The sequence below is a fragment of the Bubalus bubalis genome, chromosome 1, assembly GCF_019923935.1.
Source record: "Bubalus bubalis isolate 160015118507 breed Murrah chromosome 1, NDDB_SH_1, whole genome shotgun sequence".
NCBI lineage: Eukaryota > Metazoa > Chordata > Mammalia > Artiodactyla > Bovidae > Bubalus > Bubalus bubalis.
Genome location: NC_059157.1, coordinates 60,712,007 through 60,739,951, shown reverse-complemented (window position 1 = coordinate 60,739,951; position 27,945 = coordinate 60,712,007). Strand labels below are relative to the sequence as shown.

The 27,945-nt window shown below is 34.8% G+C and overlaps 1 protein-coding gene across 2 annotated transcripts in view; it reads left to right on the top strand.

The window, feature by feature from the left end:
* Positions 1-27,945, top strand: part of NCAM2 (neural cell adhesion molecule 2) — a 575,454-nt gene that overhangs the window by 319,551 nt on the left and 227,958 nt on the right. For both annotated transcript variants that reach the window (XM_025282108.3, XM_025282115.2), the window contains exons 2-5: positions 11,774-11,848; positions 15,780-15,986; positions 18,198-18,341; positions 26,597-26,734. In XM_025282108.3, the coding sequence (XP_025137893.1) occupies positions 11,774-11,848; positions 15,780-15,986; positions 18,198-18,341; positions 26,597-26,734 (564 nt within the window). The remainder of the gene's footprint in view (positions 1-11,773; positions 11,849-15,779; positions 15,987-18,197; positions 18,342-26,596; positions 26,735-27,945) is intronic.

Here is a 27,945-nt window from a genome sequence, read left to right as displayed (position 1 = left end):
TTATGGAAGATAATTTTTTCACTCATGGTAGGTGTGTGGTTCAGGCAGTAGTGTGAGCCATGGGGGAATGATGGAGAGTGTGAGATGAAGCTTTACTTATTTCCACACCAGTCAGTTCCTGCTGTGTGGCTTGGTTCCTAAAAGGCTGTGGGTTGGGGACTCCTGCTTTAAAGTATACACTCTTCCCAAAAGTTCATTATCAGGGATGCTTTATAGGATTCTTGTCATCAGGGGGGAAGAGTGGTGTTCTTGTCTATTGGGCACACCTATGTTGCTCAGGGCATTCCAGATCAAAGTGTTGGAGGCAACATTACTACACAGGATCATTGAAGCTAAAGTGTTGGGTGCAGAAACTTCACACTGGGAATTCCTATCTGAAGTGCCAGGTGCATGACGTCTACAAAGGGCATCATATGAGCAGGTGAAACTAGACTAAAACACAAAGAAAAAAAAAAGTTAGACTTAATTGCAGTTTCTATTTTTATTTCCCAGTAATTGTAATGGATTTCTCTTGTGACATATAGTCCAGTGGAGAAATAGATGTATGAAAAAAAATTGAGTATATGTTAATTGCTACTGGGGAATGGTACAGAAACTCACAACAGCCTTCCTTGGTTTTATATTCATTTTAAATAAAATAGCAATAAGTTAACTTGAATAAGGGAATATAATGTCTTTGTTATAAGGGAATATAGTGTTTTAATAGTCTCTTGTTCAAGTTATATTTATATAATTGCATATGAAGAATTTATACTTCCTAATAATTATGAAATCTTATTAATACATTCCAGTATAATATTTTAGGTGTTCTAAGAGGTAATACTATAGGATTTGAGCAGGCAATGAAGAGTTTGATTTGTTCCTGGAGTAGGACTCAAATAAGGTTTTGATGGAAAGTAATAAGATTGCACTATTACAAAGGAGAAGGGCTCTATCAGCCATTAAAAAGAATACATTTGAATCAGTTCTAATGAGGTGGATGAAACGGGAGCCTATTATACAGAGTGAAGTAAGCCAGAAAGAAAAACACCAGTACAGTATACTAATGCATATATATGGAATTTAGAAAGATGGTAACAATAACCCTGTGTACGAGACAACAAAAGAGACACTGATGTATAGAACAGTCTTATGGACTCTGTGGGAGAGGGAGAGGGTGGGGAGATTTGGGAGAATGGCATTGAAACATGTAAAATATCATGTATGAAACGAGTTGGCAGTCCAGGTTTGATGCACGATACTGGATGCTTGGGGCTGGTGCACTGGGATGACCCAGAGGGAAGGTATGGGGAGGGAGGAGGGAGGAGGGAGGAGGGTTCAGGATGGGGAACACATGTATACCTGTGGTGGATTCATTTTGATATTTGGCAAAACTAATACAATATTGTAAAGTTTAAAAATAAAATAAAATTAAAAAAAGAATAATTCAGAAATAAATATATAAATAGGAAAATAGACCCTATTTACAAAATTTCTTGATAGTTGCCTACTGTGTGTGTTTTGTTTTGATTTGGTTTTGATCCTATATTTGGAAACTGTCAGAAAATAAAATTGAATAAAATTAGATCATGTCCAGCTTGTTAAATATCTTACATGACAAGTGTGAAAGAGTTTGGATTTTATCCTACTCAACAGAAAGATTAAACAGGTTGGATTTTCACAATTCAGTATTGACCACATCTTAATGTACACATGGAACAGTCTTCTCATTTTATAGATTATGGTTCATTCAGTATGAGATAAAATTGAATATCCTATACTATAAGCAAGTTCCTAATTGAGGTCAGTGGTTTTGGATTTGGACCTACATTTGACATAACAATGGTAAGCACCTGGAAGCTACTTAAAATAGAAAATCTTAGGCCCTACACCAGATATACTGAATCAGGATTTTCAGGGATGGGGCCAGAATCAAATAAAAACAACCATTGCAATGTGGAATGTAGCCGCAGACCACTCACTAGACTAAGGTAGCAGTGGTGAGACATTAAAACTAAAGCAATGAGGATGCAAAACAGAAGCAGATTTGGCAGATAATTAAGGGAAGTGAGTTGAACTTTTTCAGTTTTCTCTTAACGAGAGGCAAGGATAAGAGAACCTTGGATATCTCTGTTTTTTTTTTTTTTTTTTTCTTTTCTTTCTTTTTTCTGGCAAAATAGATTCAGTAGATAAAAATAGCAAAACTTACAGTTCAGTTCAGTTCAGTCTCTCAGTTGTGTCTGACTCTTTGCGACCCCATGAACCGCAACATGCCAGGCCTCCCTGTCCATCACCAACTTTCAGAGTCTACCCAAACCCATGTCCATTGAGTCAGTGATGCCATCCAGCCATCTCATCCTATGTCGTCCCCTTCACCTCCTGCCCTCAATCTTTCCCAGCATCAGGGTCTTTTCCAATGATTGAGCTCTTCGCATCAGGTGGCCAAAATATTGGAGTTTCAGCTTCAACATCAGTCCTTCCAATGAACACTCAGTACTGATCTCCTTTAGGTAGACTGGTTGGATCTCCTTGCAGTCCAAGGGACTCTCAAGAGTCTTTTCCAACACCACAGTTCGAAAGCATCAATTCTTTTAAACTGTGGTGTTGGAGAAGACTCTTAAGAGTCTTCAGTAGATAGATTCAGTAAATAAAAATAGTAAAACTTACAATCGAGATAAAGTATGAGATAAGACAGCATATCCTGAGATTAAAATGCTGCCTTTGATAAATATGTTTTTTTAAGTAAAGAAGTATAATAGTTATTAGCAAATATGTTTCTATATATTAAAAATGATAATAGGGAAATAATACATATACATACAAATTCTATCTATAATCAATATATAGAAAACAGAATGATGGGAGATAAGAAGCTGATTTTTGTTTGAGGGCTTATAATAGGCTCAATTATACTGGGCATTTTTTTTTTTTTTTTAATATATGAAAGGTATGCTGCTAAGTCGCTTCAGTCGTGTCTGACTCTGTGTGACCCCATAGATGGCAGCCCACCAGGCTCCCCCGTCCCTGGGATTCTCCAGGCAAGAACACTGGAGTGGGTTGCCATTTCCTTCTCCAATGCATGAAAGTGAAAAGTGAAAGTGAAGTTACTCAGTCGTGTCCAACTCTTTTCAACCCCATGGACTGCAGCCTACCAGGCTCCTCCATCCATGGGATTTTCTAGGCAAAAGTACTGGAGTGGGGTGCCATTGAATAGTTAAGATCACAGACATTGGATTCAAATCCGACTTCACCATATGTATTGGATGAGTGACCTTTAGTAAGCCATGTCACAGTCCTTTGCCTCAACTTTATAATAGGAATGAAATATCAAGGATATTGTTTATTGTTGTTTAAGGATTAAATGAGGTATTTTAGGTACACTGCTTAAACCAGTGTTCCATACATAGTAAACAATATACTCACAGTTGAAGAAGGTATACAGAATTCTAAGAAAATAAAATAATAAAGAGATAACTTAAGAAACCAAATATTTAAGGCATATATGGTAAAAAGTGATGTAATAACAAAAAGACTGATATATAAGTACCATAATTAGTAAAGTGAGCCAAGAATAAGGGATCAAAGAATAGGACAGAAGAAAAAAAAAACAAACAAACACAGTCAGCAGTATCTCATCCTGTATTAAATCAAATAAAAATATAATCTGAAAATTGTTATTGGATTTGCAAATTAAAAGTTTGTGGTTGACCTTAGGAACAGCAAGCTTATTAGTTGAATATAAAGTAAAAAGTAACTTGTCTTAGAATAAAAAATGGGGACCTTGATTGTTCTTCTTTATTTTATTTTCTTTTTTCCCTTTCTTGGAAAATTAATGTAATGAAACAAAGTAGAATATACCATAGTAATCTGAGAGACAAGAAGGGCTTTCTTTTTATATTGTTTGACTGTCTTATTTTATTTTTTTTTCATTTATTATTATTTTTTTTTTAGAATGGAAACTATAGTGTCTATAAGCTTAACAGGAAGAAGTCAATAGAAAAAGCATCATTAAGCAGGTTGACGAGTTGCTCTTAAAGGACTGACATGATCTGAGATATTTATTTTTCTAAATTAATATGGGAATATTGAAGACAGTTGAGCTCAAATATTAAAAAAGCACAGTGATGGAAAGGAATTACACTAAAATGTTTACCTTTGTCTTGGTAAACTTAGGTGGAAACATTTATTAAAAAAAATAGTTTTGATCAAATGTTCACAGCCATCAAAATTCCTAAAATGTTTGATGATAGAATATTTCTCTTTTAAGTGTTCCAAAAGTTCTGAGTTTTCACAAACAATGTAGCAATTTAAGTGAGTAAACAAGATCATACATAGATGGCTTTAATATATTGACATGAAAATTCAATAATAAAAGTGAATAATTAATAAGTTATAGGCATAATGCTCCAAGTGGGTACAATTTAAAAATGTTTTTAATGAAAAAATGAGGAAATCATATTCATTTGATTTCATCAATAATTTAAAAGTTCCTTCTATGAATAAGACTCTTTGAAAGATTTTATGGTTATTAGATATCTTAGTTCTGTTAACTCCCTTGATGTGGAAAGTGAAAGTGAAAGTTGCTCAGTCGTGTCTGATTCTTTGCTACTCCATGGACTAAGTCCATGGATTCTCCAGGCCAGAATACTGGAGTGGGTAGCCTTTCCCTTTCCCAGGGGATCTTCCCAACCCAGGGATTGAACCCAGGTTTCCCACACTGTAGGCAGATTCTTACCAGCTAAGCCACAAGGGAAGCCCAAGAATACTAGAGTGGATAGCCTATTCCTTCTCCAGCGGAACTTCCCAATCCAGTAATCAAACTAGGGTATCCAGCATTGCAGGAGGATTCTTTACCAATTGAGCTATGAGGGAAGCCCCTTGATGTGAAAGCCTGGGGAAAAAATTGCTTGCTTGAAAAATGATACAAGTCATCCTATTAAGATAAATCAGTGCCTTAAGTTATCTGCGCCTGTCTGTTAGAATTTTGAGTGAATCCAACTGTGCTTTGTGTCAGGCATGTGGGAGAGTAATTAAATTGTCAGTTTTAAAATTTCTGCAGGTGATAAACTGGCCATTTTAAATGTCACTGTTAAATATTGTATTAAATTGCAATGGGCTCTCTTGGTCCCTTGATGGATCTTAGAAATGCCAATGACTTCATTATATTTTACCTCTGTAAATTAAGAAAATCTCCTTTGAAAATCTGCTATTTAATATGCATGCTTACTTATATTGCAAATATTAACTTAAACTTTGTTATGATAGCATTATTTTTTGCTAAAATGTTGTCTAGGTTCTATTTTGAGGAGTAATTTTCATTTATGATAAAAATTATTTCTCTATATTTTCCCCTCCATTAGTTCTTCTCCTGAAATTCTTTTTTATGTTGTTGATGCTTGTTTCACTGAAGTAGAAAACCTTAACATTTTGTACTTTTTTCCATTTTCAGTAATGTTCTATTTGATCTAGAGTAATTCTTATTTTGACTTCTTTGTTGTTGTTCCATCCTTTCCTACCTTTCTATGTTCTTTGCCAATAGCCAGCCCAATACTCATCATAATATACCCTAAAGTGCTTTTCCCTGAAATTCAGTTGTCATTTATTCTATCTTCTGACTAATCTTTACTAAATGCCAATTTTGTTTCTATTTACAAATAATGACACGAATATAAGTCTAGAAATTTTACCATGACTTTTGAGATCCTCCAATGTACTTTAAAAACTATTTATCCAATTATAATATATAACCATAATTCTTGATCATAATTCTACATGAGATCAACTTAATCTATATTGATCTACTATTTGGAAAGAGGAGAAAGAGGCAACAGAAGATGAGATGGTTGGATAGCATCTCCAACACAATGGAAATGAATTTGAACAAACTCCAGGAAATAGTGAAGGACAGGGAAGGCTGGTATGTTGCAGCCCATGGGGTAGCAAAGAGTGGGACACAACTTAGCAACTGAACAACAAAAACAACAATTATTCCCTGAATATCACTTGAACATTTTTGCCTTAACTGGAATGTCCACCAACATGTATTTCTTACTTACAGTGGCTATCCTCTTTCTGTCCTTCTATTACAATATCTACTCCAGCTTTTTCCCTCAAGTTTTATTGTCCTCTATGCAGCCTTCTTGACCATAAATGTCATAATGGCCATAATTGATACACATCATCTTGTTTTATCATTCTTCTTTTTATGTAGTATTTTTGCCTTACCAAATAAAGTAGAAATACTTTGACATTAGAAACTATGACATTATTTTATGTACCATCGCATCTTAAAAGAGTGATTTTCAAAATGCATGTATTCAATAAATACTTACTGATTTTGGTAAATAATTTTTAGTTTACCTAATTCTACATTTAAGATAGTACTGCATTTCTTTATTTGAGGGTAGTTCAAAAAAGATATATTTGTCATGAATGCATTATCCAGGCTGTGAGTGTAAAATGTTTTCTTACTTTAAATGAGACTCTCATGTGAATATACTGGCATTTTGACTATCCAATACCAATTTATTTTATTTTATTTTATTTTTTCCAATACCAATTTTGATACAAAATTATGATTGATTGTTTGGCTTTTAAGTAATTCTATCATTTAATCAATGTTGCTTATATCAAGTGAATCAATCTATGTAACATTAAACCCTTATCAATTTCTTCAAAGGTATTACATCTATTCCCAGTACATAAGAAGAGTAAAATAACAAGATTGGATTTTTTAGCATCAGTGAATGCCATTTTATTACTCAAATTCCACCCAACCCTAAACAGATATTTTAATTTGAAATATTTAATTTTTTTTCTGAATGATATAAAGGCCCCATTTCACTGTCAACTCTCATTATTTATTTATTTTTAGTGCCTAAATTTAAATATCAGAAATGAAGGTGAAGTTAACTGGATAGGTATAAATATATCAATCCTGACCAGTTTTTTCTGAACACAACATTGTCATTAGAAGATTATTTCACTTTCTTCTGGCATTTAGGTGCAAAGACTCTGGGGGAGGTCATTTTGTACCATATGTATCTTCCTCTGGGAGAGGTAACCATAAGTCAAGAATGGTAAATGATGTTGAATCTCTAGAGCAAAGATTAAGCCATGACCTTAAATTTTAGTTCTTTTTTTTTTTTTTTCCTAATCTGCACATGTTTTAATATATCTGTGGGGGTCAATTAGAGTAAATCTAGCCTTTGGGAAATGTATTAAACTAGAGAATTGTCTTTTTACTATATACTTTTAATCCCTGATTTATAGCCAATGTGCCCGGTCACCAAAATGTTCATAAAAATATGGTCTTGACTAATGGATGAATTGATAGTTTGTATGGAATGAAAATTAACCAAGTGTTTTAATAAAAATTAACTAACCAATTTCAAGATTAATTTCATTTTATTGCAATGAATATGTTATTTATTATACCCATTAGCAAATCTGTGTAAAATTGTTCAGAACTTCTTAAATGCCTACATGTGTTTGGCTTTTAAAATGGCTGCGTCTTTCAAGTTTTGTCTTTTCTGTAAACTCCAAAAGGTCAAACTGGGAATTGCTTAAGTAAGAATTGGCAGACATTTCTCAAAAGTTCTAGTATCTTTAAATTTTATTTAAGTCAGTGAAGTGATTCCAAAATTTTATATTGTCAGTACTGTCAGTGTTCTGTACCCAGTGTACGATAAACTCTCGGTAAAGTGGTTTTTCATTATTCTGCCATGCATTTATATGTATTATTAGTTTAGGAGAAATATAAGTGAGGGTGATGAGCTTTCCTTTCTAGAAATTTACATTTAAATATAATAGAGAAAGGTTCCTTGATGGCTCAGTGGGTAAAGAATCTGCCTGCAATACAAGAGACACAGGAGATGGGGATTCGATCCCTGTGTTGGGAAGATCCCCTGGAGGAGGAAATGGCAACCCACTCCAATATTCTTCCTTGGAAAATCCCATGGACAGAGGAGCCTGGATGGCTACAATCCTTGGGGTCACAAAGAGTCAGACACAACTGAGCAATTAACATACATACTCAGTTAAGTTCAGTTAAGTCACTCAGTCCTGTCCGACTCTTTGTGATCACATGAACCGCAGCACACCAGGCCTCTCTGTCCATCACCAACTCCCAGAGTCCACCCAGACCCATGTCCATCGAGTTGGTGATGCCATCCAGCCATCTCATCCTCTGTTGTCCCCTTCTCCTCCTGCCCTCAATCTTTCCCAGCATCAGGGTCTTTTCCAATGAGTTAGCTCTTCGCATGAGGTGGCCAAAGTACTGGAGTTTCAGCTTCAACATCAGTCCTTCCAATGAACACCCAGGACTGATCTCCTTCAGAATGGACTGTTTGGATCTCCTTGCAGTCCAAGGGACTCTCAAGAGTCTTCTCCAACACACATATCATTATCAACAATATACATTTCATTTGTTTAGTGAACATGCCTCTGGATCAAAAACATTTATTTGTTGATGTTATAAATGGAGCTATCCAAGAATATTTTGAAAAGTTATTGATCCTTTAGTTTTATTTTGAATATAGAATGTAGCCAGCCATGTGGAGATTAGAGAAGGGGGGATGGCAAAGGCAATAGTTTGCACAAAAGCACATTGGTGAGGAAGTGTGAGTCAGTGGGGAAGTGGAGGATGATTAATTGTAGTTGTCTACAGCTGCAAAAGTATTAAGGAACAATTGGAAATAAACTTGGAAAAGTTAGTTTTCTTTCAATTAAAATGTACACAATAACTAATTAACTGAATAAAACAAATGCAATTTGGAGACTTTTGAGTAGGCAGGTGAAATTAAACAGTTTTTGAAATGTATGCTTGCAGCAACCTGAGAAATATTCTCATGGGGAGAAACATTGAGAGATAATAAGTCAGAAAAAGAAATACAGAATTTGATACATCACTGTCTCAGATTAGAAGAAATATCTCAGGTTACAAATAAGTGAGTGCATGCATTAGGGAAACAGTGTTGGAAATAAATAAGAATGCATACAAGTAATATTTCAGAGGTTATATATCCAAGACTTTACAATTGATTGGTGATGACCAAAAATTGAATAGGAAACAGTTAGCAATTTTTGAAGCAAGGGTTAAGTGTTCATTTTGAACATGGAGAATTTGAAATTAAAATATGCTATTCAATTTAATGTGACTTGAGAATTAGAAATTGTAGGATTCAACTAATGGGAAAGCATATACTGGAGAACCAAAGAGCAAAGGAAACTGATGTCATGAAATAAGATGATATCTTAAAGGAACAAGTATAAATAGTAAAAAGAGAATGAGAAAAATCACAATTCCCTTCTTTATTCCAACTATATCACCTTTTTTTCTACCTCTGTCCCTTCTATCCATAAGTATGAGTAAACCTTTCCCAGTTTGTAAACTCCCATGTCCAGAATTGTGGATCCCCTCAAATTCTACACATTTCTACAGATATAATTTCTTAAGAGGCAAATCTTAAATTTCTTGACTTTGTCTACAGTTTGATTCTATTGTCCCCATTGGGGATTAGTTACTTCTCCAAAGAAAAAGTCTTCTTCTGTCAATTCTCACTAGAATTGACAATGTTTATAATAGATACTCTCTTGTTCCTTCATTCAGGGCTTCCCTGGTGGCTCAGACAGTAGAGTATCCACCTGCAATGCAGGAGACCTGCATTCAAACACTGGGTCCGAAAGATCCCTTGAAGAAGGAAATGGCACTCCAGTATTCTTGCCTGGGAAATCCCATGGACAGAGGAACCTGGCCAGCTACAGTTCATGGGATCACAGAGAGTCAGACTTGACTGAATGACTAACACACTTCTTTGGTTCTTTTAATTTTCTTCCTATTCTAATTCTTTGTTCTTCTTAACATGTTTCTCTCTGAAATATTAGACTTACTAGGACACTTTTTGAGCCCCTATCATATATGTACTCTCTGAGTGTTGATGAAATTATTAATAAAAAGGACCAAGACTGACAGGAGAGAAGAGAGCTATGTAGCCCATCCTGTTTCTCAGGGAGGTTTCCAGGAAAAGGATTCATCAATCAAGTATGGGACATACAAGGAATTATTTTAAAGAGTTTAAATAACATGTATGACAAGTTTTGGTTGATAAATATTTTCTTCCTTTCTCATATTTTTGATTTCACATTTTATTTACTTAAACATTGTCAACATAGGTATGGTAGTTACATCCTTAGTCTAATTTATTTTTTTGGAATTTCATGGGTATATTTCTCCTCTAGGTTATTTCAACTAATTCATGCTCACAGTACCTTATTTCACCATGTATTTTATAATGCCATAATGTGAATTAAGTTTGAAGAGAGGTTCATTTATGAAAATCTTGTGGAGTTGGGACTGATTATGAAGGGATTTTGTGTTTATTTCTGCCACGTAGCTGTGAGCCCTATGTGTGAAACAGCTTTATAAGTTAATTTTCAGTTTGGGATTTCCCAAAGAACATATATTTACAATTTCAAAATTCCAAATCTAGGATATGGTAGAACCATGATTAACCTCCTTAAAGAGAAACATTTTTCCTTTACACAGGCCAGAAGAGCCAACTATCCTTGTCATTCCCTTTTGCCAGTGGGCTAGTTTATTCCATACCTTTCTTAACACTAGGGGTGAATCTTATTCTGGTCCAGTGTTTGGTGATGTTCTGTAGCATCCCCTCTTCTCAGCAAGCTTGGATCCATCCTCTGCAATCTTTGAGCCTTTCAGTTACTATGATCCACAAATTCCCAATGTAGGCTTGTACTCTAATTTTCAGATTTCTCATTATTTTTTTTTCCCTGAAGCACCATTACTTTTCTGAAAAGGTTCAGTTCAGTTCAGTCGTGTCTAACTCTTTGGGAACCCATGGACTGCAGCACACCAGGCTTCCCTGTCCATCACCAACTGCTGGAGTTTGTTCAAACTCATGTTTATCCAGTCAGTGATGCCATCCAACCATCTCATTCTCTGTCACCCCCTTCTCCTGCCTTCAGTGTTTCAATCTTTCACAGCATCAGGGTCTTTTTGGAGTCAGTTCTTTTTCTGAAAAGGTTAGCTATGCATTTATTGGAGCAAAGGATAGTGGAATAGTGTTTTAGGGCATGGTCACACTGTCTTGACATATTATTAGAAACATAAATCTTTTAATTTATGTTAAAACATAATTTTAATTATCTTCTGATGTTAGAATATTCAGCTGTTTTATTCCAAATATGACAATAAACTTTTTGAATATCTTCTCTATTTTATTACCATTGTTCTGGTTACTTCAATTAACTTATTTATATTGTGGGAAAAAAAAGGAAAAAGTTTATTCCCCTCTCTTTATGTAGTACCCCCTCTCTTCTGCATGTTTGTCTTCTTTTATGGAAATATTTTAATAGTTAGTCAAAACGTACTTAACTTAAAGCTTTAATTATTGTCATAGAAGTGTAGGGTGTACTGTTTTTAAGCAAGTTTCCAAATATTGAGCAAAATTTTTCTGTAGCTGTTGCCCAATCTGGTAGCACACATAAGGCCTAGCCTGTGAATATGGAACAGTTGTCTGAGTATGAATTTTCTCAAAATTTCAACAGAGCTTGAATACATCTTTCATTTGCCCTGGTTGTAAAGTGTATAATGATATAATGGTTATAATTTGTTAGATTGTGTTTTGTAAACTTTCATTTCTCTTTACAGGTAATAAAAGCATAAGAGGATAAATAATTGCTGTTTAGATCATGTGATATAGACACGATGTGTTAATATTTTAGCATTTATGTTTAAAAGCAAAATTAATTTTACTCAAATATTTTCTTTCAGCTCTTCTTCAAGTGACAATTTCACTTAGCAAAGTAGAGCTTAGTGTGGGTGAATCTAAATTCTTCACATGTACAGGTATGTATTTCTACAAATATTTTCAGACAGCTTGTTTCATTCTTCAGTTAGTTATATAATATACTGAGTAATTTCATAGTTAAAATATCAGTTCTCTAGAAATAAAATTGTATATTATCATTGGACTTATAATGATTGGAAAAGTGTTAATAAGCACATTTTACATATTAAGCACTATGAATTTTATTTATTACTTTCCAGTTACTAATCTTGACTGTCAAACAAACTAGATTATTTTGAAGATAGCTTATAAAATATAATGTATGCATGATAACTTTTAAATTAATTTATTTCCCTCAAATAGTAATATTAGAATAAATTTATATGTTATAATTGAATCATCTGTTTAGAAATATCATATATCATAATGCTATGGGAAATTATATGGTTCTACTTCAGCAACAAATTTTTATTCAATATGTAAAACTCACAAATGAACACATTCTACTGCTATTTAGATTCATAATATTAATTTTCATGCATAAAGGACTTCATATATAAAGTTTTAAAATATTCATGTAGTGCCAAATTGTGTTTTAATATATTTTAAAATTGTTTTCTTTCATGATTATAATTTAGCATTTCAAAACTGAATTAAATATGTATTTCTGACATAAAATGCATTATAAAAGTTGTCTTGAGAATAGCATGACTTATGTAAATCATTATTGCAATTAATAAAAATAGAAGCAATTATAATAATGTATCTAACAATCATATCAATTCATATGAATCTCTAATAAAGGCCATGATTCTTCATAAATTTGCCCTCTTAAAGGTCTGAATTGATAGGTCTGTTGATACATGTTGTTGTATATTTGCAAATGGGAAGACAGAAAGTAGGGGAGAGATTGGTTCAGTATTTTTTTTTTTATGTCAGCACAGCTTTGGAATAAAATATAACTCTTTGTTTCTAAATTTAACCATACTTTATATGTACAAATGCACACATGCACACATCCAGCTCAAATGTATCACAAAATCACAGAAAATTGAAATTGTTTAAAAAAATGAATTTGAAAATAAAATCAAATTTTATTATATTCTTGGATTTGCATTACCTTTATGAACTTAAAAATACAATCCATTGTATTGTTTTCTTGGATTTGCATTATCTTTATAATATAAATCATATGATGTATTGCCTCTGTAGATAATTCATAAATTAAATTAACACATAATTTAAGAGTATGAATTAACATCATCCAGTGTTAGTGTTTGGCTCTTAGTAATAGGCAAAATAATAAAGCGCTTTTTTTTCCATTTATATAAAGAAAATTAACCAAGAGCTGTACTGTTGTCCTGGAAGAAACCTTATTTATTTTAAATTCAGTAGTAAAGAAAAAATCTAAAAATGAAGATGTGGGAAACCTATACAAATCAGAACACTTGTATATATTTTTCTATCACAGTGGTGATATGTTGATATGATTCTAAAATTTCCTGCACTGAGACATCTAAAACTATGTCTTCAGATTGAACTAGAAGGTGCTCATGTTATGGAACTGGGTTTTTTGATTCTTTAATCAATAGAAATTGGTAAGAGGCCAGATGAGAAATTCAGACAGGGCTTTATCCTGAATTCTGCTACACACTAGGATGTGAAAACGAGTGACAGGTTTCCTTGCTTGCTCTCTGAGGTGGGGTGAGCTGGTCCTTTAAATGGTTTGAGAGTAGGTGTGAATCACTGGGTCACTGTGGAGAGGTAGCTTAGGTGATACACTATGCAGCTGTCATAGGTAGTACCCTGCTTTTGCTCCCTCAAAGGTAGCAGTTGGAATTTGGCCTCTATGCATCTTGTTCACAATTTGCTGCAACTGCACGTGCTTGCAGTTATTTTTAGTCTCTTATAGTTTCTTTGTATTCTTTTACTCTAGGAGACATTTTTTCAGGTGCAAGCATTTCAGTGAAAGGGTCCCAGGACCCAAGACTCAACGGAGCTCAGTCATATCCTCACAGAAATAAGCACGAATGTGTCCCATGTATGAATTTTTATGTTACCTTTTCAGGAAAATAAATTTAATTCTACTTATTAATTTTCACATTAACCCAGTATCATCAGCAACATAACATGGACATTTTTATTTGGAATTACTATTTATTGGATTTGCCAAAAAAAGAAAGAATTATGATTGCGCTATGAAAATCCAGAATAAACTCTCCATGATAATGAATTTTTTCCATATCATTAAGAATTAAAATGTCCAAAATATTTCACATAAATATCCTATATAATTTACTGTGTAAAATGAGGATTTTGTATTTATCATATTTAAAGTAATGCACATTTAAATGATTCCTTTGTAACTTCATGATGGAAGAAGAGAGAATTAAAACAAGTACCTCCCCCAGATGAGTTACCCTGTAACTACTATGGTTTTATGGCTCTGTTTAGAAAAACTGAATATAAAATAACTAAGATCATTCACAATTTAACTAAATTTCTTTCATACTTTTTTCTTCATCATGTCTAATTTGATATAGGAAGGAAGATAATTTGTTTCTAAAGCCAATTTTGGGGGAAAAAGAGAATGAGAGGGAACAATTTTCTTCAAAAAGGTCCCAAAAGATGTTAGTTAACTTTATGCATTTTCCCCCGATACTTTTAAGTTAATAGTACATGCTGCTTCCACAAATTATCTCACAAGCAATTAGGTGAAATACATCCTTTTGGTGTCTAAAAGTAAACATGGGAAGCTTCAGCTTTTACGAAGAGGATAATAACCTAGATTCTGAATTGGAAAACTTAAATAAATGTTTACCCTGTAATGATTTGGCTGTAATTGCCTACCACCATAAGTATCGTTTCAATACATTCTAATTATCATATGATTAAATAGTTAACAGTTTTAGAATCAACTGATGAAATTACTCATTTCAGTTGGAAACAGAGAAGATTAGGGATTCATTTGAAAAATAGTCATTGGCCTTATCTATGCAAGTTTAACAACTTGAGAGATTAATTCAAAATTCTGTTAACAAAAGCCAAAGTTTATTTTATAGAAGATTTACATTTTTATGAGCTCTGCTGTATGGCAGGGAGAGTGCTATTTCCTGACTCTATTAGAAAGAATTGAGCAGATGAAAGTATGTTCATAATCGTGTTTCAATTTAGATTATGTCTACTGGAGATGGCTCAGTGGGTAAACAATCTGCCTGCCAATGCAGGAGACACAGGAGATGCGGCTTCAGTTACTGGGTTGGGAAGGGCCCCTGGAGAAGGAAATGGCAACCCACTCCATTATTCTTGCCCGGGGAAATACCTTAGACAGAGGAGACTGGTGGGCTACAGTCCATGGGGTCTTAAAGAGTGGGACGCAAACAGGCACACACATGTCTATCAAATTGAATGTTATTTGGACTCAGTTGCCAAGCCAGTTTCAGTACTTAGGTATAATAATAATAATCCATAGATCACTGTGGTGAAGTTTACACTATTTAAGTGCTAAGTCGCTTCAGTAGTGTCCAGCTGTTTGCAACCCTATGGACTGTAGCCCGCCGGGCTTCTCTGTCCATGGGATTCTCCAGGCAAGAATACTGGAGTGGGTTGCCATGCCCTCCTCCAGGGAATCTTCCTGACCCAGGGACTGAACCTCGACTCCTCCATTGCAGGTGGATTCTTTAGCACTGAGCCGTCTGGGAAGCCCCAAAGTTTACTCTTATCATAGCTTAAATACCATACTGGAAAACCCATTTCCTATGGGTTTTGCTTACTCAGATGAGATTTAATCCTCAGTGTTGGATAAATAAGGATGAACATGTGTGCTAGCATTTGTGTTTACTTTAAATTTTGTAAGATTTTCAGATTTTGAGTCTTCTGTTTACATTTTTTTTCTAAATTGTTAAAGTTGTTACATAATAGTAAATGCCAATATCAAAACAAACACTTGAAACATATTTTCAAGCATTTCTTTTCTATGGCTCTCTGCAGCAATTGGTGAACCTGAGAGTATAGATTGGTATAATCCTCAAGGGGAGAAGATAATTTCAACACAGAGGGTATCAGTGCAAAAGGAAGGTATTAGATCAAGATTAACCATCTACAATGCAAATATAGAAGATGCAGGGATATATCGTTGCCAAGCAACAGATGCCAAAGGACAGACACAAGAAGCTACAGTCGTTTTGGAAATTTACCGTAAGTCATGTATTTATGTTTTATTGATTGAAATTATAAATTCTTATAAAAATTCAAATTGAAATGCACTTAACAATAGAAGCTAGTACTCATTGAGAACTAACTTTGTGCTGGACAGTGTAATAATAAGACTTTTACATATATCAGCTTATTTATATTTTACCATAGTACATCTCTAAAATAAGATAGATAAAAGGTTACAGTTGATTATAAATATATAGATGGAGCCAATTCTATTGGGTAAATAATAGAGATGAAAATGTTTTAGTTTTCTGATGCCATTAAGAATCTGTTAGGTAATAGATAACAGTTTATTTAGCGTTACAGAACTTATTGGGAATGCTTTTTTCACTTTAAAAGCTCATGACTAGAGAAAATATCCTGTGTGACAGCAGTGAGCAGTCTAGAATGATAACTGGGGAAGGATCAGCTGACAGACTTTCGATAGAGAAAAAGTTGAAAACTCATATAAAGAAGAATAATTTCTAACCAGATTCTTGGCTCCAGGTGTTTTCATTAACAAGGTTTTCTACACTTAGACCTCATTTTATGACTTGAAATTGATTAATTCCTCATTCCTACTTGTAGGAATCCTTAACCTGTTTAGGCAGAGAAGGCAATGGCACCCCACTCCAGTACTCTTGCCTGGAAAATCCCATGGATGGAGGAGCCTGGTGGGCTGCAGTCCATGGGGTTGCTAAGAGTCAGACACGACTGAGTGACTTCACTTTCACTTTTCACTTTCATGCATTGGAGAAGGAAATGGCAACACACTCCAGTGTTCTTGCCTGGAGAATCCCAGAGACAGGGGAGCCTGGTGGGCTGCCATCTGTAGGATCGCACAGAGTCGGACACAACTGAAGTGACTTAGCAGTAGCAGTAGCAACCTGTTTAGAAAAACTGAAGATCATTGATTCCCTGGTTTTGAAACCAGGTTCCATCACTTAATTCTGTGGCCCTGAGCAATTGGGTAGCCTCTCTGTTTTCAATTTCCATTTATAAAATGGGTATAATAATAGTACTTACATCATACATAGAGTTGCTTTGAGGACTACATTAATTCATGCACAATGTGCCTAGAATATTACTGTGCAGTTAATTTGTGGTAGTTAGCATTTATACCAATGAAAAACTATAAAAGTTTTAGAATGCTAGCTCATAAGTCATGTCTTCCTTACAGCTGTGTTGTAAAAAGGGCCAGAAGAGTACCATAGCCATACTTCCTCTTAAGATGACTACAATCTGTTGGAACATTGTTGTCCTCATTTGTCCTGATTTGACCTTTTTTTTTTCCCTCCTGTTAGTTTCTAAACTTCACAAAGAAGGATGTTTTACTTCTTTTTTTTTTTTAATTTAATTTTATTTTTTTAAACTTTACATAATTGTATATGCCCATTTGCTGTACTAATTTCATAAATTACAAAAGACTAAATTGAAAACATCATTTCATAGACTAGTATCTGGAAAAAACTGTCATTTGAAATGATACAAAGGAAAATTCCTGGTGTTTTATTTGTAAAGGTAATTTTTTTTTTCTTAGTAAGAACAGTGAATTACCTTTGTGAAAATTTCTCATTAAGCATAAATATCCACATCCATGCATTCATTTGATACACTTATGGATGTCTACTATATGACAGACAATATTCTAATTCCTAAAGACTCATTAGTGACTAAAACAGAAAATGTCACTGGCCACTTGGTGGTAACATTTTAGAAGGTAGAAACAGGAGACAAAAAGTAAGGTAAAACTAATGTATAAATGCTAGATATATATGTTATAGAATCCTATAGGGAAGAAATTAAGTAGTTTAGAAATAAAGGGTGATGACTATTTTGTATGTGGAGACTGGGCAAGAATTTGATGGAATTTAAGAGAGTGCAAATGCCCCAGAATGAGAGCAAATCTGGAGTGTTCAAGGAACTGCCTGGAGTATAGATTAGGAGGAGAGAAGAAAAATCGGGATCAAAAATTATGAGATAGACTCCAGTTCATATAGGACCTCGTATAGCACTGTGAAGACTTTGGACTTTATTCTCAGTGAGGTGGGAATTTATCAGGTAGGAGAATCAGATGGTCTGGTAAAGTTTTAAATGATCTAGATTGACCTAATTATTTTATTACAGCATCCATAAACAATAATTCTGAAATATGTTATTGAGGGGGATGAGCAATAATACTTCTTTGGTTTGTTTTACTTTCTTATACAGAAAAACTCACTTTCAGAGAAGTGGTATCTCCTCAAGAGTTCAAACAAGGAGAGAATGCAGAAGTGGTTTGCCGAGTCAGCAGCTCACCCGCACCTGTCGTCAGCTGGTTATATCATAATGAGGAAGTCACCGCTATATCCGACAGTTAGTATTTTGGTAACTCCCTAAGTTATATGTTCTAACAATATTGCAATTTTTTTAAGAAGACTGAGTCTGCTTGAGTAAATATAGCAATTGGATTGACCCTAAGTATCAAACAATTGTTTAGGGAACATCAGAGCTCTAAACTAGGGGTTGGCAAACTATGGCCCTAGGCTCAATTCAACCCCTCTGCTTTTTTATTAAGGTGTTATGGAGATGCAGCCAAGCCCAATTGTTACATATGGTCTATGGCTGCTTTGGAACAGAGTTGAGCAACTGTGACACAGATGGTTTGGCCCACAATACTTACTTTCTGGAGATGACAGAAAAAGTTTCCTGACCCCTGCTCCAGTCAAGAAAAATTTATATACAAACAGTTCCAGAATGTGAAAATGATAGTCACTCAGTTGTGTCCAACTCTTTGTGACCCATGGACTGTATGTAGTCTGCCAGGCTTCTCCATCCGTGGAATTCTCCAGGCAAGAAAACTAGATGGTGGGTTGCCATTCCCTGAGTGAGGATCTTCCTCAATCGAACAGGGGTCTCCTGCATTGCAGGCAGAGTCCTTTCCATTTGAGCCACCAGGAAAGCCCAAGTTCAAGGATACTGAATAAATAAAGGAATCTGTCCTGATCTGTAGAAATGAAATTCTACATTTTATAATTCAGACTTGATCCCACAGGCTTATTATATGTAAGCTGAAAATATATCTAAATGGGTCCTATTAGTTTTTCTGGCACTGTTCTTTCAAAGATACCTACATATTCTAAATATTATGGTAAGATACATATGGATAATTGTGAGAAAAGTACATTCATTCCAATTGTCTTCATGATTTTGATTCAGACCGAGCTAAAATTCCAGAATAATATGACATCTGGAATTGAATGCATAATTTCCTTACATTATGCTATTTTACCATTGTGAATTGGGAGTATTTTCAATTTAGAATATTTTTCATGGCACCTGCATTGCAGAAAGGTACAAAATAATTGAGTCTTTTAAAATATTCAGTACTTTCTATCTTGGATGTCTTTGTTTTATGTTTCTAAGAAATGAAACTTCTACAGCATAAAGAAGAGAAAATAGATAGTTTCTGTTTTTGAATATGTACAGATAATATTTCATGATCACTATTGTCAATTTATTTTTTAATTTTAGAGAATTTCTCTGGGTGTGGCATTTTCACTGCTTGTTAGTTACTGACTAAAACTTTTTTCTAGTGTCATAAGTCAATGAGACATATGTTTATTTTCAGATAACTGCTTTAGATTTTACTAATGAAATTGCATGAGTAGACTGTATATTTTTTGCTTTTTTTCCCTCAATAATAAAGGAAGCAATACTTTTATAGCAGTTAAATGACATTGTCTAAACATTTTCAGATTACTTAATCTTAGGCTTCAAGTATATGTATTTATATGGCACATTTTACTTATACAAGGTTTTGAAAATGAGTTTTTTGGGTTTTTTTTATTTTTTAATTTATTTTTTATTTTTTTAATTTTATTTTATTTTTAAACTTTACATAATTGTATTAGTTTTGCCAAATATCAAAATGAATCCCTCAAAGCTAAGATTGATGGTCAAGTATACTACTGATGGAGGGCTGATGCTTCTATGCTATACTTATACATTTTCCCAGTACCCCATGGTGAAACGATGTGAGGCTGGATTTCCATCATGGCTCCACACTTTCCTTGGCTTTTGAACTGTGGTGTTGGAGAAGACTCTTGAGAGTCCCTTGGACTGCAAGGGGATACAGCCAGTCCATCATAAAGGAGATCAGTCCTGACTGTTCATTGGAAGGACCGATGCTGAAGCTGAAATTCCAACACTTTGCCAACCTGATGCAAAGAACTGACTCAGTAGAAAAAGCCCTGATGCTTGGAAAGATTGAAAGCGGCAGGAGAAGGGGATGACAGAGGATGAGATGGTTGGGTGGCATCACTGACATGATGGACATGAGTTTGAATAGGCTCTGGGAGTTGGTGATGGACAGGGAGGCCTGGTGTGCTACAGTCCCTGGGATCACAAAGAGCCAGACAGGATTGAGTGACTGAATTAACTTAACTGAAAGCTTTGAACAGCTTTTCTAACTGTTCTTTACATAATTCATATTCCTAGTCTTAAATAATAAATTATCATATCCTTTTTTAAAATTTTTGAAATATTTTTTAATTGGAGGGTAATTACTTTACACTGTTATGTTGGTTTCTGCCTTACACACAGTATGATTTAGCCACTATTGTTATTCAGTCCTTAAGTCATGTCTGATTCTTTGTAACCCCATAGACTGCAGCATGACAGACTTCCCTGTCCTTCACTCTCTCCCAGAGTTTGCTGAAACTCACGTCCATTGAGTCGATAATCCCATGCAACCATCTCATCCTCTGTTGTCCCCTTCTCCTCGTGGCTCCAGTCTTTCTCAACATCAGGGTCTTTTCAATGAGTTGGCTCTTTGCATCAGGTGGCCAAAGTATTGGAGCTTCAGCTTTAGCATCAGTCCTTCTAATGAATACTTAGGGTTGATTTCCTGTAGAATTGACTCATTGGATCTCCTTGCTGTCCAAGGGACTCTCAAGAGTTTTCTCCAGCATCACGCTTAGAAAGCATCAATTCTTTTGTGTCCAACCTTCTCTATGGTCCATAAGTATGTGTGTGTATGTATATGTATATCACCCCTATTATATGCATTTTGAACAATGTTGAGAATTTTAAATAAAACAGACATATAAATATTTGTTAAGTGAATGAAGAAATATTAACTTCATATCAGTAAATATATTTAACTCAGTAATATTATTTAACTCAGTAAATAATGTCTATTTTTCTTGTTCCTTCTCATTGAGTTGTTATTTCTTGGGAATGAGTTAAACATAGAAACTTAACACTGAGTTTCAGGGAAAACAATGTAGAATTTTTTTTTTTTTAAGTTGTAAAATTTGTTTTTACTTTGGGATGTAAGGGATGTAGGGGAATTGTGAAGATGGACACACTTTTCTAATCTTTTAATATTTAAGAAACTTGCCACATATTTCATTATTGAACAATTTTTACATTTATAGTGAATTTATAAGAAGTAATATTCTTCAGATTTTTATATATGTATGATTCTTTTAACAAAACCAATGAAATAAATTTAGATTTATAATCATGAATGGAACATATATGGGGATTTAGAATAATGCAATGTGTCCAGATAACTTTCTGAAGCCTTAACTTGGCACAGGAGTAAAGTTTAAAGTCTCCATATGAAACAATGAAGGTTTGGAAATGTTGATTTATTAACCATGCTTTTGATAGCAGCTGTTTGACAAATATGCAGAAGTAATACTCTCCAGACTACTTGAAGTGAAGATGTTCCATGTTGTTTGTTGAAAGAAATCCATAAGAGAATCCAAGCATTTAGGTAGAAAAGTGATAGTGTCACATTTTGTTAGAAAGTTGAATATGTTGACTTTTAGTGTCAACCCTGATGGAAGGGTACATTATCGGAGTTGCCCATTCAATCTTAACCATTCTGAAAGCTATCTCTGAAACTTCCTATATGCTTTGAACATTTTCTAATAAAGTACCATTTTTGCAACAAAAGCTGTGGATAAAATCATCTTGCTCAGAAAAAAATATGAAATCTACTCCCAGTATATTAATAAAAAGTCATTCAACAGTTATTTTGCACTTATCTATTGTCCTAAGTGATGGTGATTCATAGTTAAAAAGATGAACTAGTCTAGTGCCCTTAATATGTTAGTACTCTAGTAAAAGTATCAGTGGATAAATTGTGAAGACAAGATTGTTGAGGTATATGATAAGGAAAGTGCGGTGATAGAGGATGATAAGGAAAGAGCACTTGAATCAGTTAGGGCAGAGGGAAGTATCCAAAACGCCTGCTGACAGTAAAAAGCAACCTTTAAAGATGAAAAGGTATTAACCAGCTAAAGACTGGTGGGGACTTTTCAAATGGAGAGAACACCATATGCAGTAGCTCAGAGGTGAAAGCATGAGTGGCATGTTCCAGAACTGAATTAAGTTCATTATAACTAAACTTTACAAATAAGTGCAACTAGAATACTTATAACAGATAAATACAACTAGGATTTGTAAGTAAAGACTAATAGGAAAGGAATCTGGAAGAGAAGGTTGAGCCATTTCAACATGGCCTTGACATCTCTATTGAGGCTTTTAGAATTTATCCAAAGGTGACATCACTAGAGGGTTTTAATTAAGACAGTGACATGAACTAATATGTATTGAGAAGGACAGTGTTTCAGTGAGGAAAACGAATTGGATGAGAGTCAAGGCAAAGCTTCAGGCAAAGAGAGTTGCTCAAATCTGAAGGAAATAATTGCTGAGGGAAAAGGAAATTTTAGGCTAAGAAGTGATAAAGGGAGAAGTGATAGGATATGGATTTAATTGGATATGCATATTGAGGGTACTGCAGAAATCAAAGATGATTCAAAGAATTTGCCTTCGGCATCTAGCTCAATGTAAAGACCTCTAAAGACAGAGTTGGGGAGTAATTTTAGGTGGAGATAACCAAATTTTGCACATACCGAAATTGAATTATTTACAGTTCTTCTAAGTGTATATATCTAGATGACTGAAACAATTGTGGAATCACAGGGATCATCTGGTCTGAAGAAAAACTGTGAATTATCAAAATATTGATTGAAGGCATAAGAGTAGATGTGACAAACCATTCAGTTGCTGTAGAATGAGAAGAAAAGGGGACTTATAAAATAGTCCCCTTTTCTTCTCATTCTACAGCAACTGAATGGTTATAAATGGTTATAAAATAACCTGCTTAAAGAAACATAAAGCAGGCACCTTATTGAATATTATGATTTCCTTTATTTCCTTTCTGCAATAATGAATGTTTGGAAGTCTGTAAATGAAATAAATAGATCATCTTTAATAGTTAAATACTCCCAATATCCAGTTACGCATTAATGACTTAAGTAGTGCTTTCTTCAAATATCTTTTGTTCAGTTCAGTTCAGTCACTCAGTTGTGTCTGACTCTTTATGAACACATGGACTGCAGCATGCCAGGCTTCCGTGTCCATCACCAAATTCCAGATCTTGCTCAGACTCACGTCCATCGAGTCAGTAATGTAATCCAACCATCTCATCCTCTGCCATCCCTTTCTCCTCCTGCCATCAATCTTTCCCAGCATCAGGGTCTTTTCTTATGAGTAGGCTCTTTACATCAGGTGGTCAAAGTATTGGAGCTTTAGCTTCATCATCAGTCCTTCCTATGAATAGTCAGGACTGATTTCCTTTAGGACTGAATGGTCTGATCTCCTTGCAGTCCAAGGGACTCTCAAAGAGTCTTCTCCAACTCTACAGTTCAAAAGCATCAATTCTATGGCATTCAGCTTTATTTATGGTCCAACTCTCACATCCATACATGACTACTATAGAAACCATAGCTTTGACTAGATGGCCCTTTCTTGGCAAAGTAATGTATCTGCCTTTTAATATGCTGTCTAGGTTGGTCATAGCTTTTCTTCCAAGGAGCAAACGTCTTTTAATTTCATGGCTGCAGTCATCATCTGCAGTGATTTTGGAGCCCAAGAAAATAAAGTCTGTCACTGTTTCCATTGTTTCCCCAACTATTTGGCATGAAGTGATGGGACCAAATGCCATGATCTTAGTTTGTTGAATGTTGAGTTGTAGACCAGCTTTTTCATTCTCCACTTTCACTTTCATTAAGAGGTTCTTTAGTTCCTTGTTGTTTTCTGCCATAAGGGTGGTGTCATCTGCATATCTGAGGTTATTAATATTTCTCCCACAATCTTGATTCTAGCTTGTGCTTCATCCAGCTCAGCATTTTGCTTGATATACTCTGCATGTAAGTTAAATAAGCAGGGTGACAATATACAGCCTTGACATACTCCTTTCCCTATTTGGAACCAGTCCATTGTTCCATGTCTGGTTCTAACTGTTGCTTCTTGACCGGCATACAGATTTCTATGGAGCCAGATAAGGTGGTCTGGTATTCCCATCTCTTTAAGAATTTTCCATAGTTTATTGTAATCCACACAGTCAAAAGCTTTAGCATATTCAGTGAAGCAGAAGTAGATGTTTTTCTGAAATTCTCTTGCTTTTCCTATGACCCAACAGATAATGGCAATTTGATCTCTTGTTCCTCTGCCTTTTCTAAATCCAGCTTGAACATCTGGGCGTTCACAGTTCACGTACTGTTGAAGCCTCTCTTGGAGAATTTTGAGCATTACTTTACTAGCATGTGAGATGAGTGCAATTGTGTGGTAGTTTGAGCATTCTTTGGAATTGCCTTTCTTTGTGATTGGAATCAGTCCTGTGGCCACTGCTGAGTTTTCCAAATTTGCTGGCATATTGAGTGCAGCACTTTCACAGCATCATCTTTCAGGATTTGAAATAGCTCAACTGGAATTCCATCGCCTCCACTAGCTTTGTTCATAGTGATGCTTCCTAAGGCCCATTTGACTTCACATTCTAGGATGTCTGGCTCAAGGTGAGTGATAACACCATTGTGGTTGCTGGGTCATAACACCTATTTTGTATAGGTCTCATTCTAATTTCCAGCAACACACTTGAATAGAATATTTTTTAAATTTGCTTTGGAATGTCATGAAGTTTTAGGAGTTCTGAGTTCCTCCAGTCCTTACTATAAATTGTATTTCCCGCCAATTGCCTTTCTTTCTCTCCAGTCTCTTCTTTGGTGAGAAAATTTTCCAGGAAAAAGCATCTGTATAAACATTTTTGTATGTCATCTCAAGGTCAACCAAAAGATGAAATAGATATTTTGGGAAAGTTTAAACCTTCTGAACTGAAAATTATATATATGTAGCTTAATAATTGGTGTTTTCTCTCTGAGGCAGCTTCAGAATCTCCAAATTTTCTTTCCTTATTACCTGTCTTTTAGACAATCAATTACCACATTCTTACCTGTTTTAATATAGTCTAATAATTTCCTTATTTGTATTTAAAGCCCAAACTTCTACTATGACTTAAGGAATTGCTATGAAAAATGAACACGAAATATGAATGGCTTCATATTACAGCAGTTTCTTACTCATGTGAAGTCAAATGGGTTGTAGGATGAGAGACAAGCATTGTACCCATTGGATTCATTCAGTGATCCAGGTTGATGGATGCTGGGAGACTACTTTCTCATGTGACTACTTTGTTTGTCCTAACATGTCTATTAAGCCAGCAAATAGGGGAAGAGTAATAAATACTGGAAGAGCCTCCAGAAGTACTCTTTAACAGTATATATTCATAGGTGGGTATCTTAAAGATATTTCTGCCTTACCAAAAGGTCCAAGTGGGTCAAGGATGTGTTTCTCTTATCCACCCATGTGCTCAAATACAGTACTTAGCAAACATCATGTCTGATGTTATCTATGGATGAATTAATTACTGAAATTTAGGATACTGCCTTTATAACATGTTTCAAAATAGAACAGGATATAATAATGTTCTTTACTTGATAACAAGGGAAAAATTCTTAAGACTGCAACAAAATCATGATGAGTAAAACTTAAGACCAGGCATTATGGAAAATACGGTCAGGCTGAGATGCTGCTTAGGCTAGCCAGAGTACTTCAAGCAATCACCTAATGCATGCCTGATAACAGCTATTTTTGTACATATGCATGTGCATACACTCACACATAAAATGGAATCTTGAGATAAAAGTAACGAAGTCTAATCTATTCCTTCCTAAAATGGATTATCTTGGCTTTAGAAAAAAATATTTCAAATAAATCTGATATGATCATTTTATATGTCCTCTACCTGACTTGAATATTATTATATATTTAGCTTCCTCCTCAGGATATGTGCAATTGTTGGTTTAATTATTGTGTGAGGAAGGATATTCAATCAATTCTCCAACCCATTTCCATCCCCAAGTTGCTATATATTTGCAGTCAAAATATCTTCTTGTCTGTAGTATCTAATCCCTCAGCTTTGTTCTTTTGTGTATCTTTTCTGCATTCAGAGTACCAAGGGGAAAATAATAGCTTAACCATTTTATGTGGAAATAAACTCTTGAATGTATTTTCACAAAAAGGTGTAACAAGGCAGTTGTAGAGTGGAAAAATCGAAGTCATGAAATTACATTTTACTTTCAAATTGAAATTTGTTTGTTGATGAAAAGTTGGATAGTGTCAGACAAGTACCATATTTTAATACTTAGCAATTTAGAGCATGCTGGACTCTGCCTTCAATTACTGATATCGTTTCCTCCTCTTTGCTTACTTTCCAGATCGGTTCGCTATGTTAGCCAACAATAATCTGCAGATTCTCAACATCAATAAAAGTGATGAAGGTATATACAGGTGTGAAGGAAGAGTGGAGGCTAGGGGAGAAATTGACTTCCGTGATATCATTGTTATTGTTAATGGTAAGCAGAGAATAATTTGTATGTATTTTATTGTTGCATTTAGCAATATGTTTATTAAAAGGGCAACACAGCACTTAAGACTGATAAACCTCTGCTATCCCTGGAGGAAGTTGCCTCACCTATAAAATAGAGACTGTGGCTGCAGTATAGCCTCAAGGGCAAGCATGCATGCTAAGTCGCTTCAGTTGTGCCTGACTGTTTGCAGCCCCATGGACTGTAGCCCACCAGTCATCTCTAACCATGAGATTCTCTAGACAAGAATACTGGAATAGATTGTGGATTGGCATGCCCTCCTGTAAGGGATCTTCCCAAGCCAGGGATTGAACCCTCGTCTCTTATGTCTCCTTCATTGGCAGGCAGGTTCTTTACCGCTATGCCGCTTGGAAAGCCCCTCAAGGACAAGATCTGTGACTTATTAAATATTGTTGTCCTCTTTTACAAAGAGTCTTTTAGGGAGTAGTTGCCTTTTGCTGGTTTTATAGTTGTTGAAAGAATGTCAAATGAAATATAGTAAAGTATGATATTAAATTTTGCTTCTAAATTACAGGGGTTACTTGCTTAAACTAATCTAATTAACAGTATTACAGGTTTTCCCTAATGTATAATCAAATGCATTGTTACCCTTTGGAATCTTAATGGACATTAATAACTAAATTTTTGACATCAAAATGACATCTCTTCCTCCAAATTTGGCTTCTTTTACTATACTGCCTGCTTGCATTAACATACTATTCTGTGAGGCCAGTAATATGTTAGTGTTATCCTAATTATCTCCACTTTGCGAATCTAATGGGTCACCAAGGTGCACACTGTATTTCTTTAACATCTATCAAATATACACTACTTTTCCGATCCTGCTTTCCATAAGAGTGCTGCCCTTTCCAATTTTTTTTTAATTTTTCTTGAGTGACCACTATTTGTTTTCTCTGCTCTTAATCTTACAATTTCAACTTTTCTATCTTACCAACCTTCCAGTACTTAAAATTATTAGTATTTCCTTTTACTTTCAAGACAAAATCAGAAACATTCTTCATGGCATAGGAAGCTGTGCCTATGCTTCCTATAGGAAGCTGATCATCAGCTACCTTCCCTAATCATTCAGTCTGGGTAACCTGTGCTTTAGCTAAATGGAAATTCTATTAGTAACACTACACAAATGTACTTTTATTTGTTCTTCTGAACAAATTCAGGTCTCTTAAAGTGAGTTAGAA